This window comes from Elephantulus edwardii, unplaced genomic scaffold (genome assembly GCF_000299155.1).
Source record: "Elephantulus edwardii isolate Elephantulus edwardi_28Jun2011 unplaced genomic scaffold, EleEdw1.0 scaffold00034, whole genome shotgun sequence".
Classification (NCBI taxonomy): domain Eukaryota; kingdom Metazoa; phylum Chordata; class Mammalia; order Macroscelidea; family Macroscelididae; genus Elephantulus; species Elephantulus edwardii.
This window is the reverse complement of record NW_006399784.1, coordinates 18,508,651-18,532,497: the sequence shown is the minus strand read 5'-3', so window position 1 is coordinate 18,532,497 and position 23,847 is coordinate 18,508,651. Positions and strand designations below refer to the sequence as shown.

The following is a 23,847-nucleotide window of genomic DNA, read 5'->3' as shown; positions in this document are numbered from 1 at the left end:
TAACTGAAAGGTCAGGATTTCGAACCCACTAGCTGCTCTGCTGGAGCAATCCATGACGGTGCCTCTGTAACAGTCCACAGCCTTGGAAACCCTATGGGACAGTGTCACGTGTTACTTCATCCTGTTTGAATGAGTTTAAAGACAAGGAGGATGAGTACCCCATCAGTTACCATCTCTTTTAAACTTGTGTGTCAGGGTGTATTTTTGTATTTTTTCTTTTATAGAAACAAAATGATGATGATATTCTTAGGTCTGCATCTTACAATTTATTTTGCGGTAAAAACTTGTCTTCTTAGAAGAATTCTACAATGAAATTTAGAATAAATATTCAATTCTATTCCTAAATTATTAAATTTTATTGTCACTTTTTTGCATTAAAAGGTTTTTTTTTTTCCATTCACATACATTGTATGTCACACATTCCTTCATTCACATTGTTCCTAAATTATTTTATCTCTCTGCTTCCTTTTCATTTCTCTTGTAGATAAAGAAATTAAAAGCTTTTACTGGAGATGTGTCCAAACTGTCGCTGGCAGACTCCTTTCTGCACTACTTAATTCAGGTGCCAAAGTAAGGATACAATCACTGATCACTGTACTGTCCCCAGTATGATTTTTACATTACTGACATTGACTTCTGTACTTCATTTTAATTTTTAAAAATACTTATCTTTCAGTTACTCACTTCGGATTGAAGCCATGGTGCTACGGAAGGAATTTGTACCTTCTTGTTCTTCTTTATACACAGACATAACAATTTTAAGAACTGCTACGAAAGGTCAGTAAATACAGAATCTTACATCTGCTTTCATGTATTGTGACAGCAGTTGGTTGAAAAGACTATTCAAGTAAAATCGGAAATGAAGAGACCCATTTCTAATATGCCCTAAAAAGAGATATGCGATGATAGGAGGGTGGCTTTTAATGTCTTCCCCCCGTAATGAATATTAATTTATATATTACCTTTCTATAAGAAATTCCTTTTATCTCAAGCTGCAGAGTAGACTTGCTGGTAATGTGTTTTTTTTTTCTTGCTCCTCTCCTAGGCTGCCTTTCTGTCTGAGTGAAAGGCGTGTGTGTGTGTGTGTAGTGTGTAGTGTGTGGGGTTGGATAGAGCTGGGCACTGGTTTAGTGGTTGACCTCTCACCTCGCATGTGAAATATATAGGTTGGGTTACTGGTAAATGCACCATGTGCAGCCACCATCTCCAGTGTGTTGATATGACGCTGAACAAGTTTCAGTGGAGCGTCCAGACTAAAACAAACTAGGAAAGAATGCCTTGTGATCTACTTCTAAAAATCAGCCAGTGAAAACAGTATGAATCTCAAATGATCTCTGCCTCAAATGACTGTGGGGATGATGCAGGACCAGACAGCATTTTATTCCACTGTACCTGAGTTATTGATTTGACAGCAGCTGGTGACAACAGCAAATGTAGCTCCTGGGCCACCTCCATCTCTGCTCCTCTGCTCTGAGCTCTCTTGATTATTATTGTATGCAGTTACATGAGAAACAACTCAAAGCTGACCATTTAGTGAGTTTTCAGAGACTATCAAATCCCACAGGAGGAGATTGCCCATTTTCCTTCCTTGAAGCAGCTGGTGGATTTGAACCGCTTGAATTTGGGTTGGCAGCACAGCTCCTTACCAGTGGGCCACCAGGACTTTTGTTTTTATCGTAGCCGACTCCCTTCGCCCCTGACTTTTCACAGCCACCCTTCTGCCCAGGTTCCTGATCCTTGTCCTCTGTGATCTTCTGTCACACGTGCTTCCCCTTGACTCACACATCTGGGAAGCTAATGTCTGCCCAGCTTGGACAGACTCCCCTCAGAGTGGCCCCAGTGCCTTCTTCCAGAGGGAAAGAAGCTTTGGTCTTGTCACTTAGAACACTGAGAGAGCAGGCCCAGGACCTTTGCATTTGCCTTCCTTCCACCTCTGGGAGAATCTTCTGACCCTCCTACTCTCTTGCAGTCATCAGTGCAGCCTGATTTCCCCTCTGTCACTTTATGGATTTCTAGTCATTGTTGTAGAATTATTTATTCCGACTTGGCTTTCCTGTGTATTTGCTTTGCCCTGTGTGGAGATGAAATGGTTCTCCTTAGCCCATCATATTTTCTTCACTTTAGGAAAGAGTCTTAGAAGTAAGAATTTTTCTTCTTTCAATTTAGAGATGGTTTTAAATTTCTTCCTACAGGAAGATTTATGTAGGCACCTTTGGAAAGATTGTTGCTCCTGGTCAAATAGCGAGAGAACCATGTTTTTATATTAAGTAGTGCAAATTTGTAGGTGTGGCATAAAAACCATTTCTTATCTGGGTAACCCTTCAAAGACTGGCCTTCCTAGATAATGTAATGTAGGCAATCAACAACAATTTTTTTAAAAAAAGTAATACTAGACTTAAAGGAGAGGTTATGGTTATGGTTATGGTTATGGTTATGTTTAAGGTAGCATAGTTGACTGTCTATATATACTATCATTTTAATCACTGGTTTTTCCTTTTAATTTGATAAATAAAATTTAAAAAATTATTTTGCTCTTTTTTTTTCAAGGATACTAAAAAATGTGGTCTTTTAAAAATTAGTTTACAAAAAATATATTACAGAGCCTTAAGCCAGTTTAAATGAAGTGTGTAGTTTTGAATACTGAAGTTTTAATCACTGGTTTTTCTTTTATAATTTATTAAATAAATTTAAAAATTTAATATTCTTTCTTTGTAAAAGTGTTAAATTTTTTTGTGTGTTTTAAAAATTGATTTACCAAATATAGAACCTTCAGCCAATCCAGGTGAAGTGCATATTTTGAATGAAATAGATTATGCAGACCTCAGAGATTAGTTTTGCAAGTTATTTACATGCCAGCCTAACCAGTTTATTTATTCCTTTAATTTGCCAACTTACATCTCAGTGGCTGAACAAAATGTTGTTCTTTATCTGTTTTCATGTGTTGTAAATACAGCCTCAGAGGTTCGGTCTGTCAAGGGGAAAATATACGTGTGTGAATATAACAAAGGAAGTTGCTCCTTTATTGCAGTCTGTTGCTTTTTCATTAGGCTTGTGTGTTTTTCACTGTTTGAAACTTTTCAGCATTGACATGTTTGGTGATAATGTCACTGCCATACACATTTTATTTCCAATTGATCACTAGGACAAGGTTTCTGGTAGCACATGGCCCGTTAGATACCCTAGAGAATGAGCTGCTTGGTTTTATGGTGTTTTCAGCCCTTGTGGGCAGTTTGAGGTCAGCGTTTGCTTCAGACACACTTAAGCTTGGATGTGGTAGTTTCTTTTGCATCTTTTGAGCTCAGCCCTTCTCTAAGCTGCTGTAATTATGTTCTTCTTGACAGAGTTGATGTCGTGTGAGGAGCTGCATTCTATATTACATTTGGTGCTCCAGGCTGGAAATATCATGAATGCAGTAAGTGAAATTTAAAAAGAACAAACAAACCAGGTTTTAAACTTCTGTATTTGTCTTAAAAATATATAAATGTATATATGTGTGTGTATATATATAATTTTTATTATCTCTTGATTTGTCTTCTTTAGGGAGGGTATGCTGGCAATGCCGTGGGATTTAAACTGTCTTCTTTACTCAAATTGGCAGACACAAAAGCTAACAAACCAGGGATGAATCTTCTGCACTTTGTGGCACAGGTATGTGGAAAGGTTTAGTACAGAGAGAATGTATGTGAGTCCTCCATGGAGATAGCTTTGCCCCGGGCATACTGGGGGCATTAAACAAAGTTAGGAAAGGCCTCTGTGTATTCCAGGAAGGATCAGTTTGCAGAAGCACTACTTGCACATTCCTGAGTTGAGTGATGCCTTATGGGGGTGGAGGAGATGGGGAGGAAAGTAGAGAATTGGTGGGACCAGATCATGGGGGACTCGTGTCAAAGCTGGGGGTATTTGAATTTCATGTTTTAGCAATGGGAAGTCAGTGCAAGATTGTGTACAGCATAATAGCATAGCAAGTTTTGCTTAGGCAAATAAGGCAGGATGGAGAGGTGAGTTGGAATAGAGTGAGAGCTTGAAATAGAGATACTGTGCAGTGGAAGTTTGCTTTGTTTGGTGGATGTGAAGAACATAAATGCTTATAGAGATGGAGAAGAGAAAACTGGTTATAAAAGCATTCCTGATACCAGATTGACTTGATTTGGAACCAGTTATGTATAAAGAGTTGGTGAATTAGAGCAATTGAAAAAGATCACTTCCTTCTTTTAATAAAGCCTATGTGATAGAAAGTTAGCTAATTACCAAGGGAAAAATCAACCAAGGACAGTTATATGTTTGTTGTTATAACTTACTGTACTGATTTAATTTTTCGTTGAATCAACTTGTTTTAACATCCATCACATACACAAAGCTTTGATTTGAAGGGGAATTAGTGCTGTAGGGTGTTACAGATGTGAGCTTTGAATACGACAGAACTGGAAGCAGATTTTGACTTTAACTTTCATTGGCTGTGCACCCACACACAGGTGACTCTAGGGCCCTCCATCTCTACAACTTTTAATGAGAAGAGGGGGCTCTGGTGGCATAGTTCTTAGGGAGTTGCACTGCTCACCCAAAGGTGGGGCTGCTCCTATGGTTCAGAATCACCAGTGACTCTGCAAGACAATTTCATCTTGTGCAATTTACACCCTCAGAAAACCCACTGGAAGGTGAGCTGTGAGCGTTTAATTGGTTCCGTCTCAATGACAATGAGTTTTGAGTTTGAGGGTACTACTAGTTGCTGTCCGGTTGACTCCACTCAGGTAATCCTACATGCGTCACCACGCTTGCTTCTGGAAGCTACCAGTGACCCATGGAAGCAGAGTGTCAGGTCTTTTTCTGAGGCCTGGGTGGACTCAAACCACCAGCCTTTCAGTTGGCGGTCTAGCATATAAACCGTTTACACCACACAGGGAAGGAGTGATAACTGGTACACAACAATAAGATAACTGAGCAGACTGTAGGAGATAATTCCATACAGCTCACTGTTGGGACAACAGTAAGTGCTTCATAAATAGTAGGTACCATTATTCAGCATAATTGCACAAGACTGATGATATGTATAGCCCACTGATTTGTTAATTGGTGGTACATTAAAAATAAGAGGTGTTCTCTTTATCCAGACTTTTCTGACAGAGCTCTTTTAGATCCACGTGTCCAGTCGCTCTGTGTCATTTGGTCCCTGCCCATCTAGGCAAGTTTCCTTAGTAATTTGGTCCTTCCTGTGTGCAATGGGAGAACCTAACCCTTTGACAAGGTGAAGAATCTAGATACTTCCATGGCATATGCACCTTCTGATTAAACTCAGTGTGAAAACAGGTTTAGCAGCTGAAGGTATCTTGATCATTTAAAGGCGGGCTCCTAGGTATGGGTGGTATTTAAGCAGGATATATTGGATTCTCTTGGAAACAATGGGCCCTGCTAAGCTGCCCCCTCCTACTATTGAATTGTAATGCACATGAATTGTATTTCATGTCGGGATAAATTGCTCTGGGAAATTAAATGTATCTCGAGAGTAGGCAGCTCTGGTAATCTTACCGAGGTTATCAAAGTTCATGTCTCAGTACATGGCTTTGAATACACCAGGCATAAAAATGGGGACAGCAACTTTAATCCCTCGAAAAATTATTTGCTTCCAGTTTATTCATATAATGAGAAAATTCTGATTTTGTTCCAGGAGGCTCAAAAGAAAGATACCATTCTTCTAAATTTTTCGGAAAAATTGTATCACGTGCAGGAGGCTGCTAGGTAAGCAAAAAAGGACGACAAATGAATTTTTGAGGATTCAAGGAGGGGTTTAGACTGCCTTGTGAATACTTGAGAACATTTATAACTTTTGGGGCCAAGTTGAAACTGGAGAAGGTTTTGTCTTGATGAAGTTCAGATCTCTTCATTTGCTTACTGAGGTGTGTGCATGTCTTTGAAATTTGGGGCTTTTTAAAAATTAGTGGGGTTTGTCTTGTTTTGTCTAAGAAAACTATTGCAGTTTATCCTAATAAATATCTCTGGAGTAAAATAACATACAGATTAAGAACTTTAAATCCTTCCACACCCAAAAGATAGAGCACTAACAACACCGCCTATTACCCTGGGAGTTGTTATATATCAGTCAAACTTCCAGGGCCATAAATCACTGTTTCCTTCTACAATCTAACATGGTACATTTACTTTCTATTGCATGAGAAAGAATTGGAACCTTACCAAGAGCAGTGAAAAGTTTTTGTTGGGCTTTTTTTTCCTTCCTCAAATTATTTACTCAACTCTATAGAGAGACTATCTACCCAACATAAAGCTCCATTTATATCACTCTAATTTGTTCTGACCCAAATAAATATGTATGGGTTTTCCCCCATGTCGCTGGTGATTAAAAGAGCCACCTGCAGCAGGCTGGGGCCCCAACTATGCACAAACTCATGCTCTGTCACGGCAGCTTAACCCTCACACCACAGGCAGGCATGCTGGGGGCTCGAAGGCAGCACGTTAAATATGTACATTTTAATGTGGTCAACAGTCTGTGAGTATTTGCTATTCTGAGTTCTGCTTTTTAAGTATGTTTCCATATGTTTAGTGGTAAATGGTCTTTCTTAGGAAACACAAACGAAAACAGACCGATTTGTAGCATTTGCTAATTTCCATGGGGTAAATACTATGCTGACTGATTTAAAGCAGAAAGATTTGCTCATAATTGACTTTTGTGAGCTGTCTTTGGAAGCACCATGTCAATATTCAATTCATATATTTATTGTTTGTCTACATAGAGTAGTGACAAATGTGAACCACATGCAGATAGAAACAATAACTTTTTTTTATTGCAACTTGAGGCTTGAATTTGTTTCTCATTCATTAATTGTAATTAATATTATAAAATAACATAGTATGAATGATTAAATGAAAAACCCATAAAAATATCAATCTTTCATGGAAATTAAAATGTTAAAAATTAAATTATATTCACAGATTATTGTAAGAAACAATACTGAGGTTCTCTTAAACCTAATATAGTTTCCATCAATGTTAACATGTGTCAACTTGGCTCCTCCGTGGTGTTACAATTTTTAACCAGATACTATTTATGATGTTGATATGAAGAACACAACACAACAGAGAAGACACTACATGGAATTACAAAAAAATTCAACACAAAAGAGAACACAATACAAAACAACACAATACATCTGGTTTATTATTTCAAGGAATGAGCACCTCCCTAATACTGTTGTTCACTCTCTCTGCCTGTCTAAGAAACAGTAACTTTTAAACTTTCACCTGCCACTGGCCAAAGATTAAAACCAATTACTATAAATTCAGTTTTGCCTCGTGGCTATGTCTTGTATGTCAGAGTAGAAGCGTCCTCTATAAAGTGGCTGAGTTTGGGAGCATAGATCACTTAACCTTTCTTCTAGAGTGGCTCTGGGTAAACTTGAACGATTAACCTTGCAGTTAGTAGACAACTATTTTAATTCCTGTCTTGGAGTGGGTGAAACTAAGTTTCCCCTTGGAGGCAAGGATTTTGAAGCTCCGTCTCACATATTTTGGGCATGTGGCCAGGAGAGACCAGTGCTTAGAGAAGGACATCATGCTTGGAAGGGTGGAGGGACAGCACAGGAGAGGAAGGCCCTGCATGAGATGGATTGACCTGATGACTGGTGCGATGGGATTAGATGTGTCTACTTAGTGAGACTGGTTCAGGATATGGCAGGATTCAGAGCTGTTGTATATATGGTCACTATGAGTAGCAAGTGACTTGATGGCACATAACAATAACAACCTGGAGATTTTATTTAGTGGCCAGTGACTCAAGATTAGTGACTTTAGGGGCATTCTCCTCTTGTGAGATTTACTGCCTCTGAAAACCTGCTGGAGGGTCAACTATTGGTTGGTGCCAACTAGACAGTACACAACAGCAACATACACGTGCCTGCCCTAAGGTGAGATTATAATTTTAAAGAGGTAAAGAGTTCAGAATTCTTGTTTACTGATGACCACATTCTTCTCCAAAAAAAATAATGAGCATCTTTCATGGTCTATTGTGTTGTTATTACTCTAACTATTGTATTGTTAGATACCATCAAGTTGAGTACAATTCATAGTGACCTTGTGAACAACAGATCTGAGCCCTGTCTTATCCTGTGCTATTCTCATCATCTCTGACACACTCGGGCCCATTGCAGCAGTCATTGTGTCAATCCATCTGGTTGAGGGTCTTCTTCGCTTTTGCCAATCCACCTTTCCAAGCATGATGTCCTTTTCTAAGGAACAGTCCTTCCTAACAACTTGCCCAGAGTATGTGAGGCAGAACTTTATCATCTTTGCCTCCAAGGAGCACTCTGACTGCACTCTTTTCAAGAAATATTTGTTTGTTTTTTTGGCAGTCCATGGGTTATTCAGTACTTTCCTGCAACACTACAGCTCAAAGACATCAATTCTTCCTCTGTCTTCCTTATTTATTGTCCATTTCTCAGATGCATAGGAAGTGATTGAAAAGATCATGGCCTGAATCAGGCACACCTTAGTCTTCAAACTGACATTCATGCTTCTCAGTAATTTGGAGAGGTCCCTGACTTGTAGAATATAGAAATGTTCCAAAGAGCCATATGAAGAGAAAGGATCATTAAAACTTTTTGAACTGGCATTTCTGGCTAGATGAAGGAAAATTTTACTGCATATTCTCGTATAAGAAATCAATTAATAAGGAATTAATAGGAATATTCGAAATACATGGTGAGGTACAAACAGATAATAGATGGGCACTAATAGTCAATGAAGGTCAAAGATGGTTTTGTACAAAGGAAATGGAGATTTTACAATAGAAGCATGGATGCATCCTAGTTGTGAATTTTCTAGTTGAATGCCCCTGGGATTTTAGATTTCACATGTTCACTTGACTGAGTGATAAAACATTATTCATGTTCTATTGTCACGATTTGGTATAGGTAACAAAAGCTCTACAGTAAATTCTATTTCATTGAAGAATTGATAGTTCTTAGTTCTCCATAAAATACCTCTAGAGTGCTGGCCCTCGCTGGGGGTGGTGAGTGGGAGACTTCTGGGGCTTGCATTTCCTCAGCGCACTTTGTATCAGGATCACCACCACCTCTTGCCTTGATTTCTGGTTCTTTCAGGTTACTGTTTTCAGTTGTATTTTCTGGCCAGAGAAAAGTCCAAGTATCCCAGAGTCCTGCTGGCTTTTAGTTTTAATGCTACCCAGGCCTATTTAGGAAAAGTATTACAAGTCCCACGGGTTTTAGTTATCTCACTAGCAAGAGCAAAGCTACAGCCTGCTTTCTTTGAACTCTGATATGTGTTTCTGAAGGATTCGCCTCTTAAGAAAACACAACGAGATGCTCACACGATCTGAGGACTGGGGTAGATAAATGCCATGACAGAAGCTCCCACCTACTGGCTCTGAGGGTGACCAGCAATGGTCCTGTTTGATGTGCTCATATGACACAGGATTACCTTGTGGCACCTGCCCACTTTGCCCTTTCTTCTTCTAGATTATCTCTGGATAGCACAGAGGCAGAGCTGCACTCGCTGACTGTCAGGACGAGATCGCTCCGGGAAAACATCCAGCGAGACAGAGAACTTTGTCAGCAGATGGAAGCTTTCCTTCAGGTTTGTGGGTGACTCAGATCCGTCCCTCTAATCTCACCTCCCAGCAATATCACCAAGGCTGGCTATATTTCCTTGAGTGTGTTTGTGGAAGAAGTAGGTTCCCATTCATGTTTTTTCCTCATGAGGATGTCAAAGGAACTTTGTTATTCAGTGCTCATTCTTAGCAGAGCATGGCTTAGTACTTTGTTTTAAAACCGTATTGAATATGATCTAAAACTAAGCACTTAGCTTATGGACTAAGCTTTTGTTTATCACTGTTCAATTTATATGTTTATCATAGTGAGTGACTTGCTATCATCCTGTGGGGCTTCTGCTTGGTCTCTGCCTCAAGTTTTGGTTTTAAACCTGTCTCTCAGCCATACTTTTGGAAAATGAAGTGAAATTCCACAGAAACCTTCAAGACACTTTAGAACCTTGGCTGCTAACGCCTTCGCTTGTTTTTCATTGAAGAAGCAAGCTACGTTTTGGCATGTTTTATAGTGAGAGCAGAAGAACACACGATAGCTGTGCCTATCAACACCCCAAATGCATTAGCCTCACAGGGTGTGTCAGGAGCCGCTCCGAATAACATCAACAGAAAAACAGCAGAGTGGACATGTTTGTGACAGCTCACTGTGACTCACTAATTACATAGTCTGACATGCTGCTTTTATCTTGCTTATTAGAAAAAAGTGGCACTGTTTCACGCTCTTAGTCTTCAGTGAACTGTGCTTTCTTATGGCTCTCTGAGGCTTGTGAGGTGGAGTACATCTGACAGAGCTGCTCTTCACACTGGGAGGTATAGTGTGCTTCCCACCTGGTGCCTTAACTCATAATGAAGCTATAGCCAAAGAGCTTGCGTGGTAGCTCCTGCCAGCAAACATTTGATTTTGCTTTGGCTTTGCTGTGATGTTAGTAATAGTAGTATTATGGTAAGAAACTGTACTGCAATCCCAAAGGCACGAGGTTCGAATCTACCAGCTGCTCCACGCGAGAAGGAAGGGCAGTCTCCTCCCACTTAACTGCCTCTTAAAACCCACTGGAGGGTCAGCTATGTGTTGGTTTCAACAACAACAACAACAGTATTTAAATATGGAATGCTTCACAGATCTGTGTCATCCTCATGCAGAGGCCGTGCTAATCTTTTTGGTGTCATTCCAATTTTAATATATGTGCTGTCAAAGCAAGTATGTGAGATTATTATTAATCATGCTTTATATTTTATTTCCAATATATCCACACACTCATTTTCCACTTAAAGTGCTCAAATTTTCCTCAAGGTGAGAACAAAGCTAGCACCACCATCATGAACGTCTTAACCATAAGCATATTCAGACATCTAAAACGAATCTGAAGATTGAAGAATAAGAGCTGTGACACACCAAGACCAGAATTTTGGGTGTTTCCTTCCTACAGGTTGTTATATTAAGCATTAATATCTTAAATATGCATGCAGAAAGGTTTATGCTGAAGCAGTGTGCTATATATAGTCTCATCTCTAAGGTGTCCATCAAAAGGAACATTTTTATAAATTTTTACAAACTTCCAATAATCATTTTCATATTTGTAGATAAAATGTTTCATAAGACTCTCTATCTTGCCAAATTGTTTCCCTTCTTTCTTACTGATGGAGGTGGAACGTCTCAGGTAGCCTATGGTTAGTCCATGAAGGGCTCCTTTGCCGGGCTGCAGTTTGGTCTCCATGTCCAAAAGCAGTTGGGATCCATTGAAGGTTTTTTTAGCAGAAAAATGACAGGAATGCATTTTTTTTAAAGATCTAGTCCAAATTTTAACCCTTTGGGAAGAAGTACTTTGTAAATTGATTTGTGACTTTGGTCCCTGCCGGACCAGTGAGAGATGTTGCAGAGTTGAATCTGTTGCCTTAGCTGTTGCCTTTCTTGTGTAGCTTTGACTTTTTTAGCGTGTGGCTATGATTAGAGGAAAAACATTTGGAAAATTAACCCTGAACAAATTAGTCTGAGATTCAGTTCAGTTCCATATTCAGAATGTTCCATTTTCCCCGAGTCTGAGGGCTCCTCCTGTGTCTTTCGTTTTTTTCCTCCCTCGTATTCCATCAATCCCCCCAGGATCTTGAGATGAGACATCCGAGGTGGAGCTAGGATTCCATGTAGATTCTTGTCAGGAGTTCTATTTTTCTGCAGTTGAGCTGTTCTTGGCTGGAATCCACCCTTCCCCCTGTGGTAGAATGACAGGCAAAGATTTATCCTTTCGTTAATACCCTGCTCCCCATACAGAAAAACAGAGCATGAAGGCACACACTGCCTTGGGCGACTGACTCAGGTGGTTGCTTTCTCTGGTATTTGGTTTCCTAAATAGTTTTGGTTTCTTACCATCTCTTGAATGTGTTTGGTACGGAAAAGACCTTTACGGGGTACTTTGTGTAGACATGGGTAGGAGGTGGCCATGAGGAGTTTTACCCAGAATTTTCTTCAGGGTCTGTTGCTCTCCAAGCAGCAAGGTCTCCCCAAAAGAAAGCATCCTGTAACGTAGCCATTTCCTGGGTCCATCTTCTCCACCCAAAATGCAGTTTTTCAAAAAGCAACCTTTTAAAACCTGATACATGAGATTTCATAAAGTAAAATGCTTCTTTTGTATGCGCTCTATCCCCAATGAAAAAGAAAACGTAAGATGTTGGTATTCTGGGCTGCCGGGGCATCCTCCTTGCAGCCACCACTTGTCACAGCTCAGCAAGTTGTGTGTCACTGAACCGAGGTCAGGGAAGTATGTGTGTGGCCCGTGCATTTGGTGGATCTCCATCCTGAAAGGACTGGGAACACACTGGACCCAGGCAAGTGTCTCTGATGGTGTGGAGGCACTACCAGAATCTTCAAGGGCCTTGGAGATGCATGTGCATGAGGCATTGAGAGAAAAATCAAGACATAAAGTGGATGGCCTGTAACCTACCTTAACTATGAATACGCACCGGAATCACTAGGGGAATTTAATAACAGTGGTCTGGGAACACCCCAAACCCACTAAGCTTTGTAGTTGGGATGCAAGCATGTGACGGTTAAGAAAATGCCTCTGCTCACTCAGTAAAGCAACCCTGTCTTGTTAGGAAGCCCTAGCCTGGGCCTTGGTTTAGTTCTTTGGGATTGGCACATGATCCTGGTCAGTCTCCTTGAGAATAAGTTCTAAAATCCCTTGGCAGAGTTGACTTGTCAGAGACACTGACTTCTGTGCCCCTGTGTATTACAGGGCAGAACTGTGCTCCACAGGGTTTTCTTGGCTGCGATCTTGGACACAGGACCTTTCTTTGCAGCACCAGTAGGTGTTCTTGAACTATCAACCTTAGCAGCAAGCAGTCAAATACAAATGAGTCGCAGTGCAAAACTCAGGGTTAAAGAGACAGGAGAGTAGAGACCGAATCTCCCTTCGTAAATAAACCAACAGCTGTACACCAATGCAGCTTTTCAGTGACTTGAAATAATTTGCGGGTGGCATTCTACAGGTTAAAGCTCCAGAATCTTTTTCTTCTAACCCTCACACCAAAGGGCTTCACCTTGTTTCCCTGAGGTTTTTGCTTGGGTAAAGTTCTTTTTGGCTTAGAGCGCACCAGCCTAGCAATAATCCCTCCCTTTTTTCTGAGACCTGAAATTGAACCCAGAGACCATGTCTTCCCAGACACCCAAAGCAAGGCCAAGCGCCCGCTCCGCTGACCCTGTTTATTCAGTGCGTTCTTGTTTGTTTGCCTGCAGTTTGCTTTGGAAAAGCTGTCTGAACTGGAGCACTGGAAACTGGAGCTGCAGGACGAGGCTCACACCCTTATAGATTTTTTCTGTGAAGACAAAGAAACCATGAAACTGGATGAATGTCTGCAGATATTCAGAGACTTTTGTACCAAATTCAACAAGGCAGTTAAGGTACGGCCCATGGCACCTTCTCTCTCTTTCTCCACAGTTTGGATTTTTCTTTGTCTTCTTCTTGCCCATTCCTAGGCTTGTGACAGAAAAAAGGTTCGGTGATTGGTTGCAGAAAGCCTGGCCCCGGTAGTGGGGCCAGGCCCTCAACTGGGAAGCGGCTGTCCCGGCCCAAGGGCTCCCAGAGCATCAGGAGTCTGGCATCTGGCTCCCTAAGTGCCTTTGTTCTTCATACCATCCCCCTCACTAATTCTCTAAAAGCATTTTGTTAGTAAAGTTTATTTAGGGAGACAGTAATAATATTTAAAAGTGCTTTTGAATATTTCTTGTCTCCCTGCTTTAGAGGAAAATTTCTTCTTTCAGTGAGACTTATTGAGACCCATTGATCAAAAGATGCTGTCTTCCCGGAGCACCAGGACTGGATCACAGTCTTCTCATGTAAGGCCATGTTGTCTGCAGTCAGCACCGGCTTTGCCTTCCCATGGTCTTGGAGCTTGCCCCTAGGCTGAGCTCAGTGTGCACTTACAACTGCCTGCTCCAGTAACCGAGTTCAGCACAGATGCCAGAAAACACTCTGAGCTGCTTGATTTTGCAAATTATATGCTTACCTACCTTTTAAAACAGAGTAGCACATACATCTCTTCGTTTCAGCGGTGAGAAGGGGCCAACACCTAGTGGGTTATTCGTTCCTGTATTTTAAATGTAGATCTGTCTTTTCATGGAACGTCTTTTAGGATTGTTGGCTGTCTCTCAAACCTTGAATTAGTAGCCCAAGATTACTTCTCTACCCTTGTTTCTCCATCCAGCTGAGAGAGGGAGGCTCAGCCTCTGGCCACGTTGATGCTCCACTGTCCAAGCAGTGAGCTCAGCTGGGGAGGAGGCGGCCTGGCAGAGGCCAAATTGGCTCAGAGGCCCTCACTCCCACTCAGAACTCTGCAGGCCAAGGAGGCCACCTGCATGATGCTGTCAGCACAGCTGTCCTGACAGCCAGGAACAGCCCCTTCCTCCACGGCCTCCTTGGAAGGAGAAGGCCTGGGAGGCTTGGGGAGCAGGGGCCAGGGCTATAGGAGGAGACGAGAGGTAGGGGAAGGGAGCCCAGCCAGAGACTCCCAGAAACTTGCCAGGGAAATTCCACCTTTTGAGGAAATGGATTTTCTAGTAAAAAAAGTGCCAGTGATAACAGATTTGGGTTGTGAAAGCCACATATTTGCATGAGACAAATATATTTAAAGTGCAGTAAAATCTGCTTTGTGTGTGTGGTTGTTTGGGGTAAGTTTTGTTGGAGAGAAATGGTGCTTTGAAGCTGAGGGTTTGCTTTTTCTATCTTTTGATAGAAGGAGTTGAAAAAGCATGCCTGATCCCCTTCCTCTTGGGAACAGAGTTGTAACCCAGAGTGAGGCAGGAGGGTGGCAGCCCCTCGGTTTTGATGGGCAGTTGGCAGAGCCACCCTGCTAACTGTGATGTTTCTTCACCAGAAGAAAATAGAGCAAATTGTAGAATGTATTACGTGCGTATGTGTATGTGAACACATACCCATGCGACGTGTAAGGACTGTTCTGCACCCATTGTGTTTTCTCTCTGCCACTACCTGAAGAGCATCATGCTTTCTTAGAAGCCTTCTGTCTTGTGCTTAGAAACTAACTTGGGCTTCCTTGGAGTTGTGACATCACAGACCACACTGAGGGAAGAATGTCTTGACTAGAGAGCGGAGGTTGGGTCCCAGGGATCAGATGACCAGTCTAGACAGATGGTCAGGACACCGTCAGTGCACTGCTACAGGGAGGTGGCACAGGTGGTGGGAGCACTTAGCCCAACTCATCCGATGTGCACACAGGTCCACACAGCCTTTCTCAGTGAAAGACGTGTGGCTTATGCCGAGCAGGACTCGATGTCCCTCTGTGCATGCCGCTCTCCCTGTGCTCATAGGTTGGGTGACTAGAATTGGACAGGGCTCTCCCAGGGCTCATGCTTCTGTGGGTTTCTTTTCTTCATTTAGGACAACCAGGACCGGGAGGTGAAGGAGCTGAGGCAGCAGCGGCGGCAGAGAGAGCTCGAACAGAAGCGGTGTTCCTGGGCGGAGGGCGAGCTTGGGGGCTTTGGGCGGAGCAGTAGTGAGAATGATGTGCAGCTGCTGACCAAGAAGGGTGCGGAGGATCTGCCCCCTTTCCTGTACTCTAGGCCCATCAGCCCCTCCTACCGGCCCCCCAACACCCGCCGCTCCCGCCTCTCCCTGGGCGCCACTGCTGACCGGGAGCTGCTGACCTTCCTGGAGGGCTCCACTGACAGCTCCGAGGACCTCACCAAGTTCAACAGCCTGCCCCGGAGAAGCCCCCGGCAGGCCCGGCCTACAGTAGCCTGGATAGAGCCTGAAAACTCCCAGTCCGACCTTACGCACGGACCTCAGGCTGTAGAGGGCCAAGTGGAAGCCTCCAGCCCATCCTCAGTGTGGCAGTGCCAGCTTGCAGCCCCCCGGCCTGAGGATTTTGCCTTTCCCCGAGTGAGGCGCCGCGTCAGCATCCTTCGAAAGAGGAACAGTGAACCTGTGGGCCTGCACCCGGGCCGGTCTCCTCCGCACTCACCACTGACTCTGGAGATTAAGGAGCATGAGCTGGTGACGGGGCTAACCCAGTTCGACCTGCAGGGATCTAGGAGCCCAGTGGAGGTGCCCCAGCTGGTCCTGAATGATGTCAGCCCCGTGAAACTAGCACCTCTGCAGGAGGGTAGTCTCCAGTCCCCGGATACCAGTGATCCAAGTCTCATTCCCTGTAGTCCAGATTCCCGGGAAGGCCTTGATCCAGCCCTGGAAGATGGCAGAACGGCCTCAGACCAACAACCCAGCAGCGAGGCTTTGGTGTCTGTGGGTAGCAGTGACCTTGAACACAAGGAGGCGGGGCCTTTGCTGTATATCTCAGACACCACTGACTGCTCCCTGACCCTGGACTGCTCGGAGACTGACTCCAGGCCTGGGACTCAGGAGCCGGAAGAGAGTGGGGACAAGGACGGCTCTGTGTCTTCTGGAGCTGGGGAGACAGGGACCAGCCAGATCTCCTCCAACCCTGCCTCCAGCCCTCCCGAGGAGGCCCCCACTCTGGTTTCCCAGAAGAGTGAGCCCCCCTCCAAGAATGTGCTTCCCAAGGACAGAGCCACCAAAAGTAAGGATGTGATAGTACCAAAGAGAAGTTCCTTCAAGGAGTCGGCCCCGGAGACCTCCAAGCCCAGCGGCACCCGGAGGAGCCTGGGGTCCACGTCAGGGTCGCCGTCCAAGCCTGTGCGGACCTTGCACGCCTCTGAGAACGAGACTATGCGCAAGGTCCTGCCCATCTCCAAGTCCAGCAGGGGCACTAGGGGCTGGAGTCGGCCCGAGCCATCCCGGGTAGCACCCCGAGAGACCCCCAGCACAGAGACTCTTCTATCTCGCCGGAACTCCATGCGAGGGACCTTGGACACCTCGCCCAGGCGGCAGTCCACGGGCTCCACGGCAGGTCTGCGCGAGGAGCAGAAATCCCAGCGGGTTGGCAGCAGCCCCAGTGGCACCCGGCGGGTGAAGGAGCCCACCTTGCCACCCCGGAGCTCTTTCAAGAAGCCCAGCGCCAAACCCCTCAGGAACGTGCCCAGGCTGAAGCCGGAGGAAAACAAGAGCTGCTGCTCCAACCCTCAGGGCACCGAGAGCCCTGAAGAAGAGTCCAAGACACCACCACCGGTCCCCAGTCTCCCCCGGGCCCCGGCTCCCATCCCCAGCTTCGCTCGAAGCACAGTGGCCTCCTCTTCACGGTACATGAGAACTGACACGCCTCTTGGTACCAAAGCCCCTGGCCTCACCCGGGCAGTCTCACAGCGGCAGCTGAGGGTCAAGGGCGGTCCTGAGGACAGTTCCCCCAAAGACAGCCCTTTGCGGCGGGCCAGTAGTGCCCGCACTCATAAGAAGGGCCCAGAGTCGCCCGAGGGGAACAGTGTCAGCGCAGAGGCACCTCTGAAGGGCAGGGGGTCCGGGGAGAGGGCCTCCTTCAGACAGAAAGACTCAAAGAGGACCACACTAGGGAAGATACTGAACCCCTTGCGGAAATGATGGTTTGAATCATCCTCTCTCGCCTCCTGGGTTCCCAATGGTGAAGAACGGCTTCCGGGACTGGGGCATGGAATAGGCCAACACTGAATGTCTTTGTTCCGTATACAGTGATCCCCTGGTGCCACCTGCCAATGATCGGGTCATTAAAGGTACAAGCCTGGAGGTGGTGGCCTCTGGGATCTGCTGTCCCGACTCCTGCTGTCGAATCTGAATGTATGCTCGCTACTGTGACGGGGCACCACCTCCCTCACACACCCAGCACCGGCTGCCGTCTGAGAATGTGTGAGCAACGCCCCCAGCTCTACAACGAAGGTCCTGCGAAAGACTTACAGTGTAGGATGACATTCTTACGTATTGAGAGAAAAAAAAAAACCCAAACCACTTCTGGCCAGTTTTTATATGTTAAAGACTTATTTTTAATATTATGAAAATAAAATGTTTTTGTTTATTCCATTTACAGAGTGAAATGCTACCCCAGGGGAAAGATGGGGGGGGGTGCGGAATATCCTTAATATGAAGAGATTTTTATTTTCCTTTGCTTCCTGGCCCTGGGGATCCCACCTACCTACACACCATCGTGGATTGCTGGAGGCTGAACTTCCTGCAAGCAAGCCCTCAAGGTTCTGGGGTTGGCTCCATCTCCTTGAAGAATTTCCAGCCAGCTCAGTTCTCTGCAGCTTTGGATGAAGGCATGCTTGTGAATAGGAGGAAGAGGTGGACTAAAGGGGCAGAAATCCGATGCTCCCCCACCTGTGTGGTCAAGGCACACACCCAGGGCAGAGGGGCAGGAGCCCATAGGTTGTGTGGTGGTGGTCCTAGATGCCCTGGACCTTTAGCTGCAGGGCAGGCCTCACCTAGAGACAGGTGCTAGCTCCTACTAGAAAACTGGGTTTTCCAGAATTTACAAGTGCCATACATTAATGGAGAGGTGACAGAGGTGATTCACCCGAGTACCTCTCTCCCAGCTTCTGTCTCCCACCAGTGTATCCTGTCTATTGTAACAGAGAAGGCGGCTATGGCTCATGGTCTCTCCTGTTTTCTCGCCTCTCCACTTCTCCCTCTCACCTCTCCTTGGCTTCTACCTCTTATTCTCTAATGTGAGCTGGAGACTTTCTTTTTAACCATAATGCTGTTTAATGTAGGTGTTTGATACTTGGTACAAACCAACCCCTACCCCCGCCAAAAACAAAGCAAAACAAAAAAAACACCACCCAGCAAAACACAAACAAAACAAGCCAACCTTGTTGCTGTTGATTCTGACTCATGGTGACCCGATAAGCTACACAGCAAGGCTGCCTTATATGATTTTCCTGTCTGGAAGCAGATGGCGGGGCCTCCCCTTTGGGGCACCACAGGGGCCTGGTTCCATCTGCTAACCTTTTCTTAGAGAACAGTTTTTGTCACTCAGGGACCTGTTCCTTGATAAAGTGGTTTATCCACCCTAAGAAAAGGATTTCTAAAACTTTAAAAAAAAACAACCAACCCCCCCCCCCCCCACACACACACACACACAACCACATTGAAAAGAAACTTGCTTTCTGGAATCATCAGGAAAAATTCTGAGAGAAGTCAGGCTTCATTCAAAAGGGAAAATAATGTACTTTTCCTACCCAGTTGGTGGCCATTTTTACTACAGCCATCTGAGAATAATTGGGAAGTGGGAGAAATGAGTTTGAATTTTTTTAAAAAAGTTACCATTCCCTCCCTCTCCTGGCACTTTTTGGTGAAACCTCATTTTAGACCAATAGGATTAATGGGTTTACGCAAATATGGCTTACTTGAATCCATACGGTCACTCCTAGAATATTCCATCTAAATTAGTAGGAAACTTTGAGCTTCTGTAAGTCAGCTAAATTGAAAAGGCAAACTTTATGGTTAAAGAAGTATTTAATCATAACCTTTTGTAGAACATCCCTGAGTAGGTATTTCCATCATCTGAAGAAACCTAAGAATTCATAAAACTTAACGAAGCAGAATAAAACCTAAAAAAGATTCCATGGTGGGAAGTGGGTGTATGAGGTCATAGGCTTGTGGGTTTGTGGATAGTGAAAAGGGGAGGGACCTCACATTATTGCTGATGTTGGGAGACTTTAGCAAGTCACTGATTCTCCATAGGCTTCTTTCCTCTGGTCTCCAGAACTGGGGGCATGGCCACAGTGACTATCCTCAAGGTCCCTACCAGCTCCCACAGTTCCAGTCACACACCCGCCTCTGCCTGGGATCGGTTCTTCCTCAGAACCAATCCCCAGCATCTATGCAGCAAAAAGGCCTGTTCAGAAGAAAGCACCTTCAGAACGAGTTGTTTAAAACCCAATAGTAAGCTGAGCTCCCCCAAAAGTGGTGTTTTTCTTAGCCCCGTGTACAACCTCTGTGTGTGCATCTGTGTGAGCAGGTGATCATTCTATTACCGTTTATCGGTAGTAAGCTTGGAAAAGTAATTTAAGTATATAATGGAGAAATGTAAATAAATTTCTATATAAATTTGTTTAAAGTGAACAGAATGTATTTAATGGCCCATTTATATGATCTTTTATGTAACATGGAGTTTAATAAAGTTCTGGCTTATGGAGCTATGCTTTATCCTTGGCTTTTTCTGTTAATGTGTAAAACCCCGGCAAGAGTATTTCTTTTCCTGCTTAGAGAAAGGTGGACACAGGAGGGAAGGAGGGTTGGGATCTAGGGGTCTTGGCTCACAAAAGGATGGAGAGTCAAAGTCTGGCTGTTGGTTCGATGCCCTCTTGGTAGCACAGAACCGGCATTTAATTGAGGGCTCTGGGAGGGGCCCTGGTGGCAAGTGCTCCTCTGACACGGGCCTCCGTGGAATGTTCAGCACTTCATGCACACTTACTTTATTCCATGTTTGGGGCCAAGCTTTGTGCAATTTCTATGCAGTCGGCAAGTCTGGATCTGCTCCTGTGTGTCCTCCTGGGTTTCGGCTCAGGATGTGATTGGGAAATCATAGCTCAGGCTCAGGAACGAGCAGAGCAGGGAGGGAGGTGTCACTTTGTTGGGAATGCGATGTTGGTGATTAACAAGAAAGGGAGCTTGTGTCTTGGGTGCACCTAGCACCTCAGGGTTTCCATACCCAACTTTAGTCCTAGCTACCCTCCTGCTGTTTTTCAAAAGTACCAGATGAAGAACATGGCTTCACAGGACTTCCCTACACCGATGGATGAGAGTGCTAGTGATGTTGAAGTTGTTACTGTTTTCCTGGTTATGCTGTGTTAGAGTTTGAGCTCTAATGGCCTAGTGAATAAGGAATTGTACTGCCAACTCAAAGGCAGTAGGTTCTAACCCTCCAGCTCCTCTAATCTCCAGCTGAAGGAGAAGATGGGCTGTCTCCTCTAGAGCTGTGATTGATAGCCTCTGAAAACCTGCTGGTTGAGTTATTTTGGCTTGTTAGCAATGAGAGAATAATAAGTACCTTTCTCCATGTACTCAACCCTATTATGCAAAATGTCATCCATAGAAACATAGTGGCATCTACTTCCTAAACAACATGCCTCTGGAAACTGTGAACTTTGATAAATGTCGAGAGTTGTAGAGGGGCTTCAGGCCTTTCGTTCGTAGGGTCGCTATGAGTTGTACTTGACGTGAAGGCAATCAACAAAAACAACAACCCCTAAAATGAGTCTCAAAGGTGTCAGATTTTTTAACTTTTATGACTCTTATAAGAACTATTATCCGTCTCCTCCTGCAGAATCACACTGAGTTAAAGGGACCACAGTTGCCTAATTATTCAAGATTATGCATATTTACGTTTCATGATACAAGGGTCTAGTGGTATAGTTCTGCCAAGGTGTACAAATTCATGAACTTTTGCTTCTAAGATTATATGTAACATCCTTCCCCTACCTGTTTTTATCTGAGGATGTGGCATTCTCTAATTTTCCTTGAAATGAAAACTTTAGTCTTCATTGTATTCTTTTTTCTTTTTCATGGCCCTACCTCCTTTGTCCCCACCCCAATCTCTACCACCCCTCAAGAAAAAAGGAAGAAGATATTCTTATTCTGGTGTGTGTGCCCAAATACATATAAGCATCCAACTTCTAAACCAAATTGAATTACAGGATACTACATCTGACCCCTCAGTAATCAGTGAAAATTATTTGGGAGAGTGGTGGGCCTGCGATGCCAGCCCATTCAGCCTGTCAGATGGGGTGAGAAGCTGGTGCTCATATGGAGCCCTCGGCAGGGTTCATAAAGAACACAGTCTAACATCTGCCTGGTGGTTTTACTGAAATATCTTCCAGTAAAATGCCCTCCATGGATAACTCCTTGTGAAGACAAGGGGAGCATTCTTATAGTTGAAGAAAATGGTCATTCTGTCTCTGCAGTGGGGCTTTTGGCCCCCTGGTTGGTGGGTAGACAACTGGAGCCCAGCACAAGAGAGGTCATGGCCCCAAGGAGCATTCACCGCCTACTCGCTGATGGACTTCCCAGCAACCCACCGGGAGCTTGGCAGAAACGGACCCTTAGCCTGAGGAGAGAGGAAAGGAAGGCGCCTGACGCCTTTCAATGAGGCTGAAATCCTTACTTGCAGACCCTTGCCAGGCTTTGAGGATCTGGTCCTACAGCTTGTCCCTGGCCTGCTCGAGTGCTCCAGGGCTCAGACATACAGGCGGTCTCTAACTCCTAAACAGATGATATTCCCCAAGTTTGCAGGTAATTGTTTGTTGTCATTATGTGCCATCAAGTCGCCTGTGACTCATAGCGATCCTATGTACAACACTTCTGAACTGTTCCCTGTCCTGAGCCAGTCTCACTGATCCCAACACACTAACCCCAACTGCCCAAGTTACTGTGTCAATCCATCTCATCTGAGGTCTTCTCCTGTGCTGTCCCTTCACTCTTCTCAACATAATGTCCTTTTCCAAGGACTGGTTCCTTCTGGCCAAGTGCCCAAAGTATGTGAGATAGAGTTTCTCAAAAGCAATGATTTGAATTTTGTAAATAAACCAGTTTATTTAAAAAAAAAATCCTTACCTCCAAGGAAAAACTTAGTTTCACCCTCTCCAGTGCAGACCTGTTTGTTCTCTTGGCAGTCCATGATATATGCTCAAGACTCATCTCCAGCACCACAACTCAAAGGCACCAATTCTTCTATCATCCCTAGTCATTGTCCACATCTCTGATGCAAAGCAAGTAACTGTAAAGACCATGGCCAGGATTAGGAACACCTTAGTCTCTAGAATGACATCTGCATGCAATTAGGTTTGAATTAAAAATATGCTTTCCCAGAGCAGTCTCGCTATACATTATAGACTGAGTTCCTAGATATCCCATTATGAGCATCTATGGGAAGCCTAGGAGCTCTGATGATGATTTCACTATGAACCAAAGATGGGAACTTTCTGTCTGTTTGGATCCACTAGCAGCTACATGGAGAAAGATGAACACACTCCTGTACAACTTTGTTGTTGTTATGTGACAGCGAGTCAATTGCGACTCATAGCGACCCTATGTACTACAGCCTTAAACCCTCCTCTGTCATGTGCCAATCTCACTGCCTCCGACACACCCACCCTGATTACCCCAGTCACTGAATCAATCCATCTCATAGAGGGTCTTCCCCTCCTGCGCTGTCCCTCCACCTTCCCAGACATGATGTCCCTCTCCAAGGACCGGTCCTCTCTTGCAACATGTTCAAAGTATGTCAGACGAAGCCTCAGAATCCTTGCTTCCTAGGAGCAGGCTAGTTTAACTGTTTGTTTTCTTAGCAGTCCATGGTATATTCAATACTCTTCTCCAGCACCATAGCTCAAAGGCATCAATTCTCCATCTATCCTCCCTAGTCGTTGTCCAACCCTGATGCATAACAACTGATCGCAAAGACCATGGCTTCTATCAGGCACACCTTATTCTCCAGAGTGACATCATTGCTCTTCAGTACTTTGGAGAGGTCCCTAACAGCAGACTTTCCCATCACAATATGTCTTTTAATTTCTTGGCTGCTGGTGCTAAGAGTGTTGACCATGGAGCCAAGCAAACTAAAACTGTGAACAATCTCAATCTCTATCTCTTCACCATTCATCCTGAGGTTGCCAATTGGTCCAGTGGTGAGAATCTTTGTCTTCTTGATATTGAGCCTCAATCTATATTGATGGCTGCAGTCCTTGACCCTCTGCAGCAAGTGCTTCAGGTCCTCCTCAGTTTCAGCAAGCAGGGTTGTGTCATTTGCATAACGCAGATTGTTGATAGATCTTCCACCAATCCTAACGCCACGCTTCTTCTCATAGAGCCCAGCCTCCTGGATAATCTGTTCTGCATACAGGTTGAAAAGATATGGAGATAGGACACATCCCTGGTGTACACACTTCC

At 44.3% G+C, this 23,847-nt stretch overlaps 1 protein-coding gene across 1 annotated transcript in view; it reads left to right on the top strand.

The window, feature by feature from the left end:
• The window catches only part of FHDC1 (FH2 domain containing 1), a 34,172-nt gene extending 16,646 nt beyond the window's left edge, over positions 1-17,526 (top strand). Inside the window, exons 5-12 of the mRNA XM_006884499.1 lie at positions 485-570; positions 677-777; positions 3,342-3,412; positions 3,541-3,648; positions 5,663-5,733; positions 9,483-9,600; positions 13,299-13,463; positions 15,457-17,526. Of these exons, the coding sequence (XP_006884561.1) occupies positions 485-570; positions 677-777; positions 3,342-3,412; positions 3,541-3,648; positions 5,663-5,733; positions 9,483-9,600; positions 13,299-13,463; positions 15,457-17,526 (2,790 nt within the window). The remainder of the gene's footprint in view (positions 1-484; positions 571-676; positions 778-3,341; positions 3,413-3,540; positions 3,649-5,662; positions 5,734-9,482; positions 9,601-13,298; positions 13,464-15,456) is intronic.
• Positions 17,527-23,847: the final 6,321 nt, after the last annotated feature.